The following is a 17,680-nucleotide window of genomic DNA, read 5'->3' as shown; positions in this document are numbered from 1 at the left end:
GGGAAATCTTTAAAGTAAAGCTTAGATATAATTCTAGGTTTCCCCTAATATAGGTAGTAAAGCCCCCAACTCCCTCCTGGGCACCACAGTATATGGTATGGGGATCATGGGATCTGGACAGCCTTCAGTTCACCCTTTTTTATTGTTCAATTGTGTCCGACTCTCCATGACCCCATTTGGGCTTTTCTTGGCAGAGATACTGGAGTGGTTTGCCATTTCCTTCTCCAGCTCATTTTACAGATGAGTTAGTTCACCCTTCAGGAAATGAATAAGACCCCAAGGAGGCACAGGAGTCCATGAACAAACATAGAAACTTTATAAAGCACTCAAAGAGTCCATTATGTACCCCACCCCGTCAGAGGAAAACACCCTTGGGGTGCTGTTAACAACCACTCTCTTTCACCTTGGATTCACTTGTCCTGGCTAAATAATTCATTGGAGCATATACATAGACTTCTAGTGGGAAGAGACTTTCATTTTCAGCTGGTCCAAACCCTTCCTTTTACAAACAAGGAAACTGAAACCCAGGTTACACAGTGGAAAAGGTAGGATTTGAATCCAGGGCCTCTGACTACAAACCCAGCATTTTTTCAGATGCTATATAAGACCTATGTGGATTATCCTCTTCTTTTTCTCCAAGCAGCAAGCTCATTGCATCCAGACATCCTTCTCTTTCTTTAGTGGGGCAATACCTGAACATTTGCACTTGGGGAAGAAACCCTTTGACCTTGAGATTAGGAACTCAATTTGATCCTTGAGAGTTTATCTATAAGGTTTCCCCTTATCCTGGAGGAGTCTACACTTGGGATCTCTTGTCTCAGGCTCTATACAAACTTATATTTGTGATTCTCATATGTTTCAGCAGGAATTCTATCAATGTCCCAGCTACTATATCTTGAACAGCATCCATTTTCAATAGTTCTAGTCTCTTCCTCAGGGCAGCTGACAGAGCGCCTAGCCTGGAGTTCAAATACAGCCTCAGATGCTAGCTGTATAATCTTGGGCAAGTCACTTAACCTTGTTTGTCTCAGTTTTATGAGCTGAAATGAGCTGGAAAAGAAAAATGGCAAACCACTCCAGTATCCTTGCCAAGAAAAATCCTAAGTGGTGTCAGAAAGAGTTGGACACAACTGAACAAAAAGTCTCTTCTTTATTACACAGAAAAGGAAACTGAAAGGCAGAAGGTGACCAGAAACTCAAGGTCCTTGTGGCAGTTCTTCTTCAGGTTTTGTGGGCAATCTCAAGACAGCCTGCTAGGTGGTCCTCCTGTCCACTGCCATTAACTGTTCCTCTACCTTGTACCAGGCAGGTTTGGAAACACAAGGGAAAGAGAATATGGGGTGGGGGGAGAACCAAACCAAAAACTCACAGTGATGTCTCAGCTTATTTTAATAAACTATGTGGGAGGGGAAGCTTTTAAGTCAAGCCCTTCCCCTCCCTGACTCTCAGTTGCCAATCATCTCAGAGGCAGTCCTTAATTACTGGAAACCAATCAGTGGAATTCCTTGTGTCTTCTCAGGAAAGTGCCAGAGCACCATGTCCTAATCAACCTGAATGAACCTAATCTAACTGATTGGAGAACTTATCTAATTGATCAAAAGCTTAAATAATCAATCATAAACCTTTTATTATAACACGAAGATAATCTTGTCAAGGGGGCATCTGGGTAGCCTAGAGTCAGGAAGAGTCCTCTTCCTTATTAGTTGTGTGACTCTGGACAAGTCACTTCACCCTGGCTACCTCATTTCCTCATCTGAAAAATGAGCTGGAGAAGGAAATGGCAAACTTCCAGTATCTTTGCCAAGAAAACCCTAAATGGGGTCATGGAGAGTCAGACGTGAATGAACAACAATAATCTTATCAGGGAGATCTCATAGCAGGGCTATGATCTCATCATAGTTACCTCTTTCAAGTTCTCATTTGATTCCCACATCATCTCTGGGTTGTAGGTACTGTTATTATCCTTATTTTACAGAGGAGGAAACTAAGGTAAACAGAGGCTAAGCAATTTACCCAGGATCATACAGTAAGTGCCTAAGGCCATATTTGAATTTAGGTCTCTCTGACTCTCCAACCAGAGTCCTATCCAACTTATACATAGTAGGTACCCAATAAATATTTATTGAATTGAATTGAAAGGGATTTTACAGACTATATAAAGCAGCTTCCTCAATGTTCAAATGAAGTATCTGTCACCACAGGGGACAGAGTCCTGCGTCAGGAGTCAGGAAGATGTGAATTTAGATCTAACCTCAGATGCTTACTAACTAGCTGTGTGATCCTAGGCAAGTCACTTAACCTCAGTAAGTAGGTCAAGTTAGATGGATTATAGAGTTTTGGAGAGAAGCAAATTAAAAGACTAAAAGGGTAGAAGGAGACTTGTGAAGATTTATTTATATGTTCACTCATTTATTTTTTTTTATTATGCAAAGAGATTTAAATAGCAAAGAACTTTATATTTGATCCTAGAGGAAATAGTGAACCACCAGGGTTTATTGAATTAGAAAGGTGACATCATGGGCAGACCCATAGGAAAAATCATTCTGGCAGCTCCATAGAGGTTGGACCGGAATGGGGAAGAGATGAGCAGGAAGACAAATTTTACAGTTAGAATCCAAGAGAGTGTCAGAATTAGAGCAGTAGCTGTAGAAGCCAGGGAATGTTATAGTTGTGACTCAAGTAAAAAAAAAAAATTGACCTGGTGAGGCATTGCTTTTGACCCTCAGTCCAGGGCTCTCTCCAGCCTGCGCACTCGGGAATAATATTAAGAGTTCTGATTCCAAAGGTACTTAACAGTTTTGCAAGTCACATTTCACAGAATCAGAGATGAGGTTGGGGTAGGGGGCAGAAGGAGGAAGATAAAAACCCAGAACTGAAAAGGGGACGTTTTGAGCTTGAAGACTTGAATTCCTTACTGGTCCTGAGCTCTTTCATGCTACAGCTAAAGGTTGCCAAGGATCCATTGTGATATGGTGGAGGCATAGAAAAGGGAGGTGATAGGTGTGGATAACAGGTGAGGGGGGTTCTTGGATCAATATGTTTGTGGGATTCCAGAGCCTCTATCCTCCATGCTCTGAAACCAACCGTGTTGGAAGGAGAAGTGAGTGCTTGATCTTGAAAAGGGAGGAGGTTTTCAGGGACGGGGTTCAGGACAGGGTCTCAGGTCCAGCATGACAAGACCTATAATCCTGACCTTTATCATCCTCTAGGATTTTTCTCTATAAAATGGAACTAGAATAATCTATGACAGGATTACTAAATAAGCTATAAGAACCCCAAATGGTTAAAAAAAATTGGGAAATCTTTAAACAATAAGGACAACAAAAGTCAATAAAAATAGAATACAATATAGATAATGTTAACTTGTGGTTTTCCAAGTATGTGATTTAGAGGAATCCGCATCTATTTGAGTTTGATGTGATTGATTGGTGGTATCAAAACCTAAGTCAGGAATGCAACTTTAGCTGCCCAAAATTCTAAGTCACAATATTCCTGACCCTAACAAGGTCAAAGAATCTCAGAAATAGATGGTAAACTAGTCCTTCCTACACCCAAATAAAAATTTCCTCAGCCAGGTGCCAAATAAGAGCGAAGACTTCAGGGAAAAAGAATCCACAACCTACTGTGGCAGCCTAAAAGATAGTTCCAATTGTTTGGACTTTTTTCTTTAGCTCAGGCCAAAATTTCATTTAGTTCTCTTCCAGTTCATTCTTCAGAAGTCCAACAGAATTATTCTAATTTCTCTTCCTTGAAATATTTGGAAACAACTCTTCTCTAACTTAAATATTCCTAGTTCCTTCAGTCCTATATAGTGTGGACTCAGGGCCCTCTACCATTCACATTCACCCCAAGTGGTCATTGTGTATTTTCTAATATGTGATTTCCAGACCTAAATGTATCATCTCCTAACTCTTAGTTCTTTCCTTTTCTTAATGCAGCCTTAGTAAGACTGCATTGAAGAAAGCCAGAGGCCACACTGTTTAAGATACAGAATGCTACTTGTGTACTTGCCTTCCCTTTGAAGGAGAGAGAACTTTAAATGGACTACTAGGCCACAGGTGAAACAGAGCCATTATAGAGTCAAATGCCTCAAAGAAAGGGGAACCAGTAAAGCTGTAATTAGAATATGTGGTACAATTCTTGAAATTGTAATTCATGATATAAAAAATAATACAGATGGGGATTCTACCTGTGATTTCATTCCTACTGGGAACTTCCAAAGAAGGAATTTCCTTCTACTAATGTAGATCAGCAGGTCTCTTTTCTGAAATTTCTAGTCTCAGAGAAACTTCTTAGGGCCTTGAGAGGTCCAATGACTAGTGCTGGGTCTGGTATGTGGGCAGAGACAGGATTTGAATCCATGTCTTCCTTTTTCCATGCCTCTAATAAAAAGTACCCAAAAAGGTTAAGACCAATTCATTGATTAGATGGGGAAAGGGAGTTACTATATAGTGACACACACAGGAGTGTGTCAAGACAAGTTTAGATCTCATACATGGACTGAATTTCCTTCCATAGCCATTCTATAAAATGAAATGGATTTCCTCTGGAGGAAGTTAAAAGTCCCATCATAGGAAGTCTTCAATCAATCAACAAGCATTTATTGAGATTCTATGCTGGGAACGGTCCAGGGACAAGCTGTAAGGGAGGGTAGTACAAAGAATGAAACAATTCCTTTCTTACAACATATATCAACACATGCAACATAAACAGAAAGCCAACAAATGAAAATATATATATATATATATACATATATATGTGTATATATATATATATACAAAGTCATGTCAGAAGAATACCAGCAGTAGGGGAAGGGGAAAGGAGAATTTGGGAGAGGCTTCCTGCCAAAAATTGGTTCCTGAGTCTTGTCTTTAAAGAAAGACATAAGAGACTGGATGCCCAATTGTCAGGGATATGGTAGAGGGGATTTCTGATCAGGATGGCACTAGTTGACCTTTGAGGTTCTATCCAGACTGATTCTGTTACTGTGAATTTGAAGTCAAAGTCTCAGGGTATGATTAACTTCCTCACCAATTGGCTGATAACTGACCCCTGGGTTGTTGTTTTGGGGTTTTCTTGGCAAAAGTACCAGAGTGACTTGCCATTTCCTTTTCCATCTCTCTTTACAGATGAGGAAATTGAAGCAAAAAGGGTTAAATGACTTGTCACACAGATAATAAATGCTTGCAGTAAGATTTGGACCCAGGAAGATGAATTTTCTTGATTAGGCTCAGTGTTCTATCCACTGCCACCTAGCTGCCCCACTGACCCCTGGAAAGGGGGCTGCATTTTACCTCAGTTCAACTAAATCCAACAAACAATTATTCAAACAAAATAAAGTCCTTTAACCTCAAAACTCCAAAGAAGGATTTCCCCTGTTTCTCTAGAGTCCTAAGTCCCTTCAGACTGCTCCCACTAGCCAAGACCTGTTTGTTAATCTGCTTGAATCAAGCCTTTTTTTTTCCCCCCCAGAAGATAGGACAGCAGGGAAACTGGGCTGGGTTGCCCTGGTGTACAGGTCATTCAGGACCTTCCCTCTCAGCCCTTAGATAGGATTTTATGCTTCTGTATTACATGTATGTAATATTGTATATTATAGTTACCAGTTACTACACTGTAAGAGTTTTGAGGGCAGGGACCAGGGCCTTAACTAGATTTTATCTCCCCCCAGAATTCTTTGCACTAGTAGACTTCAAACATTTATTAGTGGTATGCCAGATACTGGCCTAAGAGCTGAGTTAACAAATTAGAGTAGAAAGACAGTCTCTGACCTGAAAGAACTTATCTTCTAATGAAAAAAACAGCACACCAAAGAAAGCTAAAAAGGGTAAAATAATCTTTGGAAAGAGATTCAACCCAGCAATAAAAATGTTGCACCTCTTCTTCTTCTTCCTCCTCCTCCTCCTCTATCCTCCTCAAGAAGTAACCCTTTAATAAATGTGTGTTAAATGAGTGAGTGATTAAATGAATTAGTGAAATCCAACATTGCTAATCTTTTGCTCCCTCCTTCCATTGGCAGGACAGTGGCATATAGCTCTTGAAATTTGACTTGGGCCCAAAATGTCAGCTGGCTTATTCTGTGAGACTAGGATGGCTGAAAGGCCTTCAAATCTTCTCCCTTCTCCCCTCCCCAGACTTGAATTCCTCAAGTCTTCCCACTTCAAAATTGGGCCTGACCCCCGCCTCCTGAAAGGGTCTATGAAGACTACTTTTGGTATTGGGTTTCCTGCCCACTCGAATACCTCCACTGCTAGCCCCTTCATGCCAGGCCCCAGCAAGGGGCTCTTCCATGAGGACCTGGAGAAGATCCGAGAGATCAACAGCGAGACACATGCAGCGTTTCCTGTCCATAACGTGCACAGCTCCCCATCAAGCATCAATTTGATGATGCAGATCAGCAATCTGAAGATGCATGGAGATTCCCGAATCAATGTCTTCCAGACCACTAGCCAAGAGATGCACCCCTACCCAGGACGGGAAGCTCTCAATCCTTTCACCAAGGAGGCCCAGAGGAAGTTTGATAAAGACAGCTTCCCCAGCGGAGATAAGGACAAGTTGGGGATCCCTCTGTCTCACAATCGTGAGGTTTTTGTGCCCCACCAACAGTTCTCCCTGCACCGGGCTCCTTCCCTGCACCTGGGTAAGGAGGAACCACCCTAATTCTGCTCCAGCTCTAAGCCCTATCCATAATCTGTCCTTATGTGAGCTCTGGTTTCCACTTGGCTCTGGCCTTAGCTATCAAGGACCAATAGTCTCAGCTTCTTTCCCTTCCTGCTTCCCCGCCCCATTGTGTCTTCCATCCCAACTCCCCAGGAAATCAGAAGAGGGTGAAGAGTGGTAAAGCTAAAGTACTTCCTTTTCCCTAGAAATCCAACCATTGCCCTCCCTAAAACCATTGACTTAACTAAAACCCTTTTCTCAGGTTTCAGTCAGGAGGGGAGAAAGTTCAGGACTGGGGAAAAGGATCTGGGGCAGACCACCACAATCTAAGCTGGTCTTTCATCATAGGGAAGATTCCCCTTTGTTCTACCCCCACCTACCTTGACCTCACACCCTACCTGCAATGGAAAGACCAGGTCTGGGAGACCTGGATTCTTGACCCAGTCTTGCTTAGTGAATTTGAGTGAATTCTCATTCTTCTCACTGCTCACTTCTCTCTTCACACTTCATTTTCTGTAAAAATGAAACTAATGATTCCCATTCTCCTTTACTCTGTTTTTGCTGTAATTCATGGAAGAAGATAGATGATGTCTCTTGAGTATCTTTCTCACTATCCCACCTCTTTTCCCTTTGGCCTGGTCTCTCCTGTTTCTATTTCTAGCTCTCAATCTCTCTTTTTCTCTCTCTCTTCTCTTCTTTGTGCTCCTCTTTCTTTGCCTCTTGTTTTTCTCTAACCACCTTTCTCCCATCTGTGTCTGTGTCTTTTATCTTCTTCCTTCAGTCTCTGTCTCCCTTTCTGTCCATTTATTTCCATCTCTTATGCTCTGTGTCTGTTTCTGTCTTTATGTCTCCCTCAATTGCTGGTCTCTTTTTTTTTTTCTGTTCTGTTTTTCTGGACCACTCTCCAACTATTCTTGTTCTGATTTCTCTCTCTGATTCTCTCTCCATGTCTTACTCTGGTCCCCACTTTTCTCCTGTTTCTCTGACCCTTCCTCTGTCTTTGGGTTTCTCCCCTCAAAACCTCTTTCTGTTCTGATGTCTGTTCTTGCCCATCCCCTTTCACCCATCCTGTTGCTAGGAGGACCCTCTCCCTTGAAGTGGGGAATGGAGCCTTTTCCAGATACCTCCTATCAAGAGAAATTCCAAGGAAAATCTACTTTCCCTTCCCAGATCTGTGAAAAGGTAAGCCTTGGCTTTACTTGAGTGCAGTGTTGAGGGGGTAGACAGGAGGCCTTCTTCGGCTTCATCACTGCCACTGACTATGTGCATGTCTATCTGCAGGTGGTTTCCTACCTGCAGCTAGGAGACTCCAAAACTGGCTTAGAAGGACTCCGTTCAGAGCAGAAAACCTTCTATACCCCTCAGGACCTGCCACAGCAAAGGTACAGTTAAGATCCTGTTAGAAGGTGACCCCAGATTGATGAACAAAATCTTCCTGGGTTTTGGCAATCTTGTCCCAGGCTTTTGTCATTGTCATTGGCCCCAGGTACCAGGCCTAGTACGATGATGGCTGGGAATCTGGGACTGTGCTGGTTCTGGGAAAGGCCAGCTCCTGGCTCAGGCTGGGAAGGGGCCTCTGGCATCCCTTGCTGATACTGCTAGCATGCCCCATCTGGAGCTCTCCCTCACTTCTCTGGAAGCCTTGCTGGTCCTTTTCACCCAAACCAGTGCTTGAAATTCCACCATTATAAACTGATGCTGTTAGAACTAGCAGAGACTCTAGAACTGCAGAGAGATGATTCTCTCTTCCTCAAACATTCAAATATTGGGCAGGAGCCTAAAATTTGCTCTTATTTACTAGTCTTTTTTTCTCCCAGGCATCATTTTCCTTTCTCTTTTTTTCCTCTCTGAATCTTTCTTCTTTTTTCTTCCTTTTCCTTTCCTCCTCTTTTCCCTCTTCCCCACTACTTTCTTGTCTCTCCCTCTTCTCTTCCTTTTCCCTTCCTTCTCTCCCTCCCCTTTCCCTTTTTTCTCTTTTCTTCTTTCCCCTCTTCCTCCTCCCTTCTCCTCTTCCCTCCCCTGCTCTTAGCTCATTTATTCTTTATTTTCCTCTCCTTTTTTTTTAGGTTTTTGCAAGGCAAATGGGGTTAAGTGGCTTGCCCAAGGCCACACAGCTAGGTAATTATAAAGTGTCTGAGAAGGGATTTGAACCCAGGTACTCCTGACTCCAGGGCCAGTGCTTTATCCACTACACCACCTAGCCGCCCCTCCTCTCCTTTTCTTTCCTCCATCCATGTATCTCCTTTTCTTCTCCCATTTCCTTTTCTCCTCCTTCCCCTTCCTTTTTCCCCTTATTTTTCTTTTCCTATCTCTTCTCTCCTTTTTCCTTTAGTTTCATTTTTCTCTTATTTATTTTCTCCCCTTGCTCTTAATTCCTCACACCACACAGAGTTATTCTTCCCAGGCCCTTTGGGAAAATGTTTACCACTCAGTTAAACAACAAATGTATAATGTGCCCATTATGTGGCAGGCATTATAGTAGGAGCTGGGATGTAAACATAATAAATGAAATACTTAGGAGCTTACATTTTAATGGGGGGGAGGACAAGAAGTAGATATACATAGGGAAAAAAAAGAGAGTCACAGTTTGGGAAGGAGACACTAGCAATTGGAATCAGGAAAGATTTCATGCAGAAGACGATGCCTCAGTCACATCTTAAAAGGAACATAGGAATCCTGTGAGCCAAAGGTGAGGAGGGGGCACATTCCAGATAGGAAGGATAACCATGAAAGGCTGAGATTTCATGATTTGTGTGAAGAACATGATGAGAGAGGGAGTTATGTTCAATGAAGCTGGGAAGATAGATTGGGATGGAGTTGTGAGAGACTTTAAAAGTCAAATAGAGTTTATTTGAACAGAGGGTGCAAAAGGAAGTCACCACAATTGATCGAGTAGGGGAGAGACATGGTCAGATCTCTCTTTAGGGAAAATAATTTGGCTTTAATGAATAGATGCACCAGCAAAGTGAAAGACCTAAGGTAAGAGGCCAGGAAGTAGAATCTTGCAAGAAATCTACTGTGAGAGATAAGGAGCAAGGTATTAGCTGTGTGAGGAGGAACAAAGGGTCAGAGTGGAGACATCAGAAGTGGTGTGGGTAAAAATAGCAAGGTTTGGCAATTGCTTGAATATGTTGGGTGAGGAAGAGGAAGAAATATAAGATAATGTCAAAATTACTAACTTAAGAGACTGGAAGGATGGTGGTGACTTCAGCAAAAGTAGAGAAGCCTAGGAAAGGGGAGTGTTTATAAGGAAAGATAATGAGTCCAGTTCTTCTGGATGTATTAAGTTTGAGTTGTCTAACTGGTAATTTCATATATTTTATATATATATATATATATATATATATATATATATATATATATATATGGAGACATTTGCATAAGTGGTTAAACATATGGAAGTTGATAAGGTTACCTAGAGAAAAAGTGTAGAAAAAGCAGAGAAGGGGACTTAAGAAAGAACCATGGGGGGGCATCCAGACATGATATGGATGATGAGTTAGGGAAGGAGAGAAGTTACCTAGAGGAAAACCAGGAAAGATGAACACTACAAGAATTAATAGAGGAGAGGAAAGAGTCTTTAAGGGAGAGACTGGTCAAACAGGACCAAAGGCAATAGAGAAATAGAAAAGCATGAGTTATGAGAAAAGACCATCAGAGTTAACAATTAAGAGATCATTGGTAATTGTGGAAAGAGCAAAATTGCAAAGGGAAAGGATTGGGAAAGAACAAGGTAGCATTTACCTACTGCTAGAGAGATGATGATTTAAAATGCAGAATTATATCTATCTATAATATATATATATATATATATATATATATATATATATATATATATATACACATATATATTTGAACATGACCAGTGTGGGAATTTGTTTTGTTGGACTATGCATCCTTAGTTTTTTTGTTTTTTGTTTTAGTTTTTGCAAGGTGTTGGGGGTAAGTGGCTTGCCCAAGGCCACACAACTAGGTAATTATTAAGTGTCTGAGGTCAGATTTAAATTCAGGTGCTCCTGACTCCAGGACCAGTTTTCTATCCACTGTACCACCTAGCTGCCCCTCATCCTTGTTATATAGATTTTCTCTTTGTTGTTCAATGGGTGTGGGGTGTAGTAGGAGGAAGAGGTAATAATTGCTTGCAAAACATCTAAATATATTTTATTTATTTATCTATTCATCTATTTATTTATTCATTCATTCATTTGTTTGTTTATTTATTTATCTATTTATTTATTTGTTTGTTTGTTTGTTTTGCAAGGCAATGGGGTTAAGTGGCTTGCCCAAGGCCACACAGCTAGGTCATTATTAAGTGTCTGAGGTCAGATTTGAACTCAGGGACTCCTGACTACAGGGCCAATACTCTATCCACTGTACCACCTAGCTGCCCCCTTAAATATATTTTAAAAGGAAAAATTAAAAATTAAAATTATATTGATAAAAAGATTAATTTGTAAAAGGAGTAAGAGGAAAGGAAGTGGAATCTGTGTGTAGACAACTTTTTCAAGGAATATGACTAAGAAATATAAGACAGATATAGGATAATAGCATGAGGGGAAAGTAGGGTCTCTTTAGGACCCTACTTAGGAATGTAGGGTCTAATGAGGGTCTTTTTAATTGGAAAAATCTGAGAAGAGAGAGAAGAGAGGGAAGGATGAAGGGGAAAGGATATGACAAGTTACAATTTGCTGGAGAAGACAGAAGGGGGTAGAGCAAATTAAATGAAAAAAGGTTGATCTTGGCAAAGAAAAGGATCACTTCTTTGTTAGAGGTTGGAGAGGGACAGAGAGTGAGAGATAATGTCAAGGAGTTCTGAGGTGGAGAGAAGAGGGAGCTCATGATAAATGTTCACAGCAAGGTCCTCAACTAAAAGATGGTGAAAGGAATAGGGTGGAGGGTTTGAGGAGTGAAGAGGTTTGCAATAGCTTCTGTGGGGAGTGAGACAGGGAATAAGTTGGGAGAAATAAGACTTTTGCTTCAGCAAGGACCAGTTGAGGTTGGAAAACATGAATTGTTCATATGTCATCCAGTCACCATGACTTCCTGCAGCTCCATTCAATCGCAATGGAGGGGTTGGATGGAGGAGGTGATTAGTGAGAGTAATCCAGGCTAGGATTGCAAAGAGATGAACAGTAACAGGACAATTCAGGGAACTGGAGATGATGCACAGGAACATTGGTATAGATAAGAACTTGCTTGGAATTACATAACTAGTAAATTTCTGAAATGTGATTTGAACTCCTGGTCTTCCTGATTTCAGTTCTATCCACCACAGCCTAGGATGACTGGAGAAAGAAGGTGTGGATCTAACTTGGGGAGTGAATTGGGTCAGTAGGTACCTACCTGGTGGGACCTGGAACTCCAGAGGACCCTCAGGTTCTTCTCCTGCCTAGTCCAGGGGACTTTGCCCTTCTCTCTCTCTCTCTCCCTCTCTCTGTGGCAGGTATAACAAGAAAGAGGCTGTAGCCAACATTTTCCAGGTGAACATCAAGCCTGGGGATGACCATTTCCATGCTTATCTCCCGGGTTACAAGGATGAGGCTCCTATGGATACACCTGGTAGGCAAGGGCATGGTCTGGGATAGGACTAGGGCAAGACAGGGCAGAGAGGAGTAGGGACAAGGACAGAGATAGCATCTAAGGTAGAAGTGACCGGCAAGGATGGGGAAGAATGAAAAATACAGTCAGGAGGCTGGAGGGGAGATGACACACCGGAAGCTGAGGGATGGACCTGCATATGTTTCCTCTAAACAGAGGTGGTCTTCAAGCAGCAAGCTATAACAGATTCATTACTGCTGAAGGGAGACCAAGATCCTGAAAGATGCAGGGAAAGAAGCAACTTCACCACAAACCATCACTATTTTAACTGGGTCAGTCCTGCTTCCCCACTGGGGATCCCATTCTCTTGGTGGTGGAAGCTTTTGAGGGCGACAGTCTTTGTCTTTCTATTTTTAAACATTATTTTTTACATTTGTTTTCCATTTGCAAATTTATGAGTTATACATTTTTCTACCACCTCTCTTCCCTCTCCCCTCCCCAAGGCAGCAAAAAGTCTGGTAAAAACTGTACATATACATTTGTGTTTAATATATGTACATATTAGTCATTTTGTGTATGAGGTATTAGAACTAAATCTTTACCTTTTAAAGCATCACCCTAACCATCTTCTCAGTGTATCTCTGGTTACATGGGAATGGGAGGAGAGAGATGCAGGGCAGGCCTCCTCTTAACAGAGGATTTTAAGAAATTAAAAAATAACAAGAGAAAATAAATTCAGTATATCTGACATTATATGCAATCTTCTAAAGATAGGACTAGACCTCCCCTCCTCCCCTCTCTCATCTCTGCAAAGAAATGGGTGGATGTGTGTCTTTTCATTTCCCATCTGGCTCTGCTTCTTTGGACTTTTCCATCATTCCCATGGGCTAAGTACCTTCTTTCCCCCACTGATTCTCCTTAGGGTTTCCTTTTGTATGCTGTCTACACCCATTAGATTTTAACCTACTTAAGAGGAGAAATTGTCTTTTTTTTTAATTTCCCCCCACATAGTACAAAGCCTGTCACATAGTAGGTTCTTAATGTAAAAATTGACTGAAAACTTGTAACAAGCCTTTCCCTCTTTTATTTTCAGTTCGAGGACTTTTTTTTGCTTAAATTAACAAAATTCTAGGCAAACATTTTTAAAAATTGAATATTTTATTGTTTTTCCAAGTACATGGAAAATGTTACCAACTACATGAAATGGTAGTTTTTAGCGATCCTTTTTTTTGCAAGGTTTTGAGTTTTACATTTTTCTCCCTCCCTTTCTTCCCTCCCCCCTCCCCCGACAGAAAGCAATCTGATAAGGCTCAACATGTATAACCATGCTAAACATAAAGCCATATTAAGCATATTGTGAAAGAAAAATCAAATCCAAGAAAAAAATAGAGAGGGAAAAAATTCATAATACATAAGACAATTTTTAAAAATTGAAAATAGTAAGCTTTGGTCTTCATTTAAACTCCACAGTTCCTTTTTTGGATATGGTTGGTATTTTCTATCACAAGTCTTTTAGAATTGTCTTTGATTATTGTACTGCAGAAATGAACAAGTCCATCATGGTTGATCATCACCCAATGTTGTTGTTAGTGTGTATAATATTCTTCTGGTTCTGCTCATTTCACTCTGCATCAGTTCATGTAAGTCTTTCCAATTTTTCTGAAGTCCCATCCCTCATGATTTCTAAAAGAACAATAGTATTCCATCACATTCATATTCTATGATTTATTCAGCCATTCCACAGTTAATGGGCTTCCCCTCAATTTCCAATTCTTTGCCACTATGAAAAATTGTCACTATTCACTACTATGAATATTTTTGTACATGTGGGATTTTCACCTTTTTTTGTGGTCTCTTTGTGATACATACTTAGTGGTGGTATTGTTAGATCAAAGGGTATGCACAGTTTTATTGTCCTTTGAGCATAATTTCAATTTGCTTTCCAGAAAGGTTGGATTTGTTCACAACTCCACAGGCAAATATTTTTAATAGGTCTTTATGGGTCCATTTCATCCCTGATCTGTAACAGTTCCATCGTTCTTTTATTTTAAATTGTGGTTATAGAAATAAAAACCTAAAACTGAAAGGGAACCTCAGAGACCATATAATCTAACTTCTTTATTTTACGGAAGAAGGAACTGAAAGTCCAAGGCAGGGTGTGCTGGAGCCAGCTCTAACCTAACCAATTGTTTCATTTTCTAAGTGAGCATTTATACTTAACAAATTAGGGCTTGATTCGTTATTTTGTTCACTTTTCAGACAGGACTCAAAATTCAATAATTTGCTTCACTTTTTAGGGATGAATTAATTAAATGTTTGACCAAAAATGGCTGATGAGTGATATATAAATATTCAAATGGTCCTTGGCAGGAAAAAAAAAGCTTCCTCATCCTTGGTCTAGACTTAAGTGGAGAGAAACATAATAATGCTGATTAAATTTACAAGTGTATTGGAAGTCCTTATCCCACCTGCCATGGAACTCGTTATTTAATATTCAGCAGCATACCTTTGGTCATAGGTTACCCAATTTATAAGCCAGCAAAGAAGAGATTTGAAGCCAGGTCCTCTGATTCTAAAAGCTGCACCCTTTCTACCACAATGCTTAAAAAAAAAAATCTAGATCTTTTTAAATAAAATTTTCTTCCTTTCTTTTGAGACAATTGGGGTTAAATGACTTGCCCAGGGTCACACAGTAAATGTTTGAGACTGAATTTGAATTCAGGTTCTACTGACTCCAAGGCTGGTGCCATACCTACTGAGCTACCGAGGTGCCCCTCAGATACTATTTTCTTAGCTATTTACTTCCTAAAATGATTAACTTGGCATTCAAGTTTTTTCTTCAACTGACTTGACCCTTTTTTTCTTGCAGCTACCCCTAATGTTTCCTACCTTCCAAATAGGCCAGTCTCCTTATAATCTCCTCCACACCTGAGGCTCATTTTCTATTCTTCTCCCTCTTAGAAGAAGCCTGAAAAAGACTTTGTGAAACCTGAGTTTGCAATGAAAAGTCATGTGATTTTGGGGGAGAAAAATCCGAAGACCAGTAACATGGTCACCACGCACCAGCAGAATTTCTCCTACCCCACACCCACACCAGCTTCAACAGGGATAGTCAAGAGTCGTTACTTCTTGCAAAGTAATTTCAAGTTGGGTACCAATGGTGAGGCTTTAGAACTTATGGGAGCTTGTTTGGAGTCATTGAGCACCCTTCCTTGCCCTAACCCTCCAGCCTGACCCTCCTTTGACAAAGGACCCAGTCTGACCAAGGGGTTCAATGTTTCTGCTTTTGGATTCCTGGGAGGCTGGGGTTTAATAGGAAAAAAATATCTAACCTTGAGGCTTGATGGACCTAGTTTCAGCCCCTTTGGGCCTCAGGGTCTTCTTGCTCTGGCCCCATCTCCAGGATCTCAAGCCCCCTTTTTGCCCTTCCTTCTTGCCCCCAGAGATGGATTTCCTGACAAGCTCAAGGCAGTTGGGACCTCATTCAGTGAAGAAGAATCCAGTGCCTGAAGAGATAAAGCAGAGGGTAACAGGGCCTTGGGGAGAGGGCAGGAAAGACAGAGGGTCCCTCTCCCCATTGTCTCCAAATACTTCTGTTCCTTAGTCCCTACCATAGGGAGATCTCTTTTAGCAATGTACTCAAATCTATTACCAAGTCTGATGGGTGGGCTGGGTGAGGGTCCTCAGTTACCTCCTCATGCTCTTTTCCTCTTCTACACTCACAAGTTTGTTCCCTAGGACCTCTTCAGCCCCAGCACTGCCCTGTACAGAGTTCACAGTGGCTAGAGATGAGGCTTGGGGACTGCCTAAATGGTGTCTGCTTATGGAGTCTTAGTGAAGGGGTACTGGGGAATCCCTGACATCCTGGGGGGGGGGTCTTTCTGTGTCTCCTTAGGTTAAATATACCCACATTCTGCCTCCTCATGATGACATGGAATTTTCCACTGAATACAAGGACCAGTACCCATACAAGTATGTTGGCCCGGTGGTCCTGAAGGAGGACAATTTTCAAGAGAGCAGTGTACCCTTGAACTTGCCTGAGAAGCAGTGGTCTGGCAAAAAGGTGGTGATCCCCTGTTGAGGAGGGCCAGCTTTGCTGCTGTGGGCATCCTATTTCCTCACTCATCATAACATCTACCCACCTTTAGCCCATTACAGATATCTGCCCCTTTCCTGTCACAAATCCTGCCCTGCCCAGTCACAGACTGTGGCCTCCATCTTAGAGCAAAAGTAAAACAATGTTTTCTCTGATTTTAAGAGGTGTGACTTGAGTATATAGTGCCAGAGGAAGGGGCAACCTTGGGATTTCCCTCATGCAGATTGGCAGGTTCCCTTCCTGGGAATGCTGTTTGAAATGAGACCATCTGCTCCTTTCTGCCTTCTCCTTACACCAGTAATTGATAAAACAATGCCTGAAATCTCTCAATGAGCAGGAGGCCCTGGGGTCAGGTGTTGGGGAGGGGGGATGGCCACCTTTGGGGAAAGACACTGATAAACAGGAGTGTGCCTAGGAAAGGGGGGGAAGATGAGGGGGCATGTTATGTTGAAAGAAATTGGGATGAGAAGACTTGGGGAGGGCATGAGAACTGCCTGCCTTCTCCAGAGATTTGAAATAGGAATACTAGGGGAAGACCCAGAGAAGCACGTTTTGGCACCAAATAAGGAATTACCAATAGCTGTCTGTCACTGGAGGTGCCCAAGAAATGGCTGAGCCAGCTCTTGTCAGGGAGTCTGTGGAAGAGGGCCTCCCTGACCTGGAAGAAGATTGAACTGGAGACTTCAGCTCACTGACAGAGCGATTCTAATTTCAGTCTGAGTGAGGATGACTGTAAGAGGAGCTGAGTCTACAGGTGGCCTTGTGAGGACACCTCCCCACCCCCCACCCCCGGCCCCCAGTGTCCTAGGTTGTGATAACAGGAGAGATAAAGAGGGGAGGTAGCATATTACTGAGGGACTCATGGACTGATGGAGGAGACCACAAGACACAGCAAGACAGCATTAGGAACATGAAAAGTCAAAGCCAGGAGGGTCCTTAGAATATCAAATTGGGAGAGCCCTTAAAATACAGGCTGTCAAAATTGAGAGGGCCCTTAGGACAAAGGATATCAGAACTGGGAAGGCTCCTAGCATGTGGAATGTCAGAGCTGGGAGAACCCTTAGGACATAGGATGTCACAGTTGGGAGGGCCCTTAGAATATGTAATATCAGAGCTGGGAGGGCCCTTAGGACACAGTACGTCAGGACTGAAAGGGCCCTTAGAACACAGGATATCAGGACTGGGAGGGCCCCTAGAATGTGGAATGTCAGGGCTAGGAGGGCCAATAGAACACATTTCAATAAATGTGCAATCTCACATTCTCTCTACTGGTGCAGTTTGCAATCTATATAGGCAATCTCATCTTTTGGCAATGTGCTATAAATCCTTCATAGAACACTACCCAATGTGCTGGAGGCCTTCCTCTGTATCTCTTAGAATTCTGTA

General features: G+C 41.8%; 1 protein-coding gene and 1 long non-coding RNA gene across 10 annotated transcripts in view; one reads left to right on the top strand and one right to left on the bottom strand.

Annotated features, from left to right (window-relative positions):
• The window catches only part of SAXO5 (stabilizer of axonemal microtubules 5), a 21,583-nt gene extending 5,094 nt beyond the window's left edge, over positions 1 to 16,489 (top strand). For 4 of the 9 annotated variants that reach the window (XM_074205121.1, XM_074205119.1, XM_074205123.1 and 1 more), the window contains 9 exons: positions 1,162 to 1,305; positions 6,020 to 6,640; positions 7,739 to 7,842; positions 7,942 to 8,042; positions 12,104 to 12,219; positions 12,415 to 12,530; positions 15,160 to 15,358; positions 15,642 to 15,724; positions 16,094 to 16,487. In XM_074205121.1, the coding sequence (XP_074061222.1) occupies positions 6,061 to 6,640; positions 7,739 to 7,842; positions 7,942 to 8,042; positions 12,104 to 12,219; positions 12,415 to 12,530; positions 15,160 to 15,358; positions 15,642 to 15,724; positions 16,094 to 16,279 (1,485 nt within the window). In that variant the 5' untranslated portion in view covers positions 1,162 to 1,305; positions 6,020 to 6,060 and the 3' untranslated portion in view covers positions 16,280 to 16,487. Of the gene's footprint in view, positions 1 to 1,161; positions 1,306 to 6,019; positions 6,641 to 7,738; positions 7,843 to 7,941; positions 8,043 to 12,103; positions 12,220 to 12,414; positions 12,531 to 15,159; positions 15,359 to 15,641; positions 15,725 to 16,093 lie in introns of all 9 variants that reach the window. The other 5 variants (XM_074205124.1, XM_074205122.1, XM_074205125.1 and 2 more) reach the window with 4 other exon arrangements.
• The window catches only part of LOC141501278 (uncharacterized), a 14,380-nt gene continuing 10,110 nt past the window's right edge, over positions 13,411 to 17,680 (bottom strand). Inside the window, exons 3-5 of the long non-coding RNA XR_012472193.1 lie at positions 15,531 to 15,704; positions 15,088 to 15,166; positions 13,411 to 13,881 (exon numbers count right to left, since the gene is read on the bottom strand). This is a non-coding gene — a long non-coding RNA (uncharacterized LOC141501278). The remainder of the gene's footprint in view (positions 13,882 to 15,087; positions 15,167 to 15,530; positions 15,705 to 17,680) is intronic.

Source organism: Macrotis lagotis, chromosome X (genome assembly GCF_037893015.1).
Source record: "Macrotis lagotis isolate mMagLag1 chromosome X, bilby.v1.9.chrom.fasta, whole genome shotgun sequence".
Classification (NCBI taxonomy): Eukaryota; Metazoa; Chordata; class Mammalia; order Peramelemorphia; family Peramelidae; genus Macrotis; species Macrotis lagotis.
The sequence above is the reverse complement of the archived record's forward strand: the minus strand, read 5'-3'. Positions and strand labels throughout refer to the sequence as shown.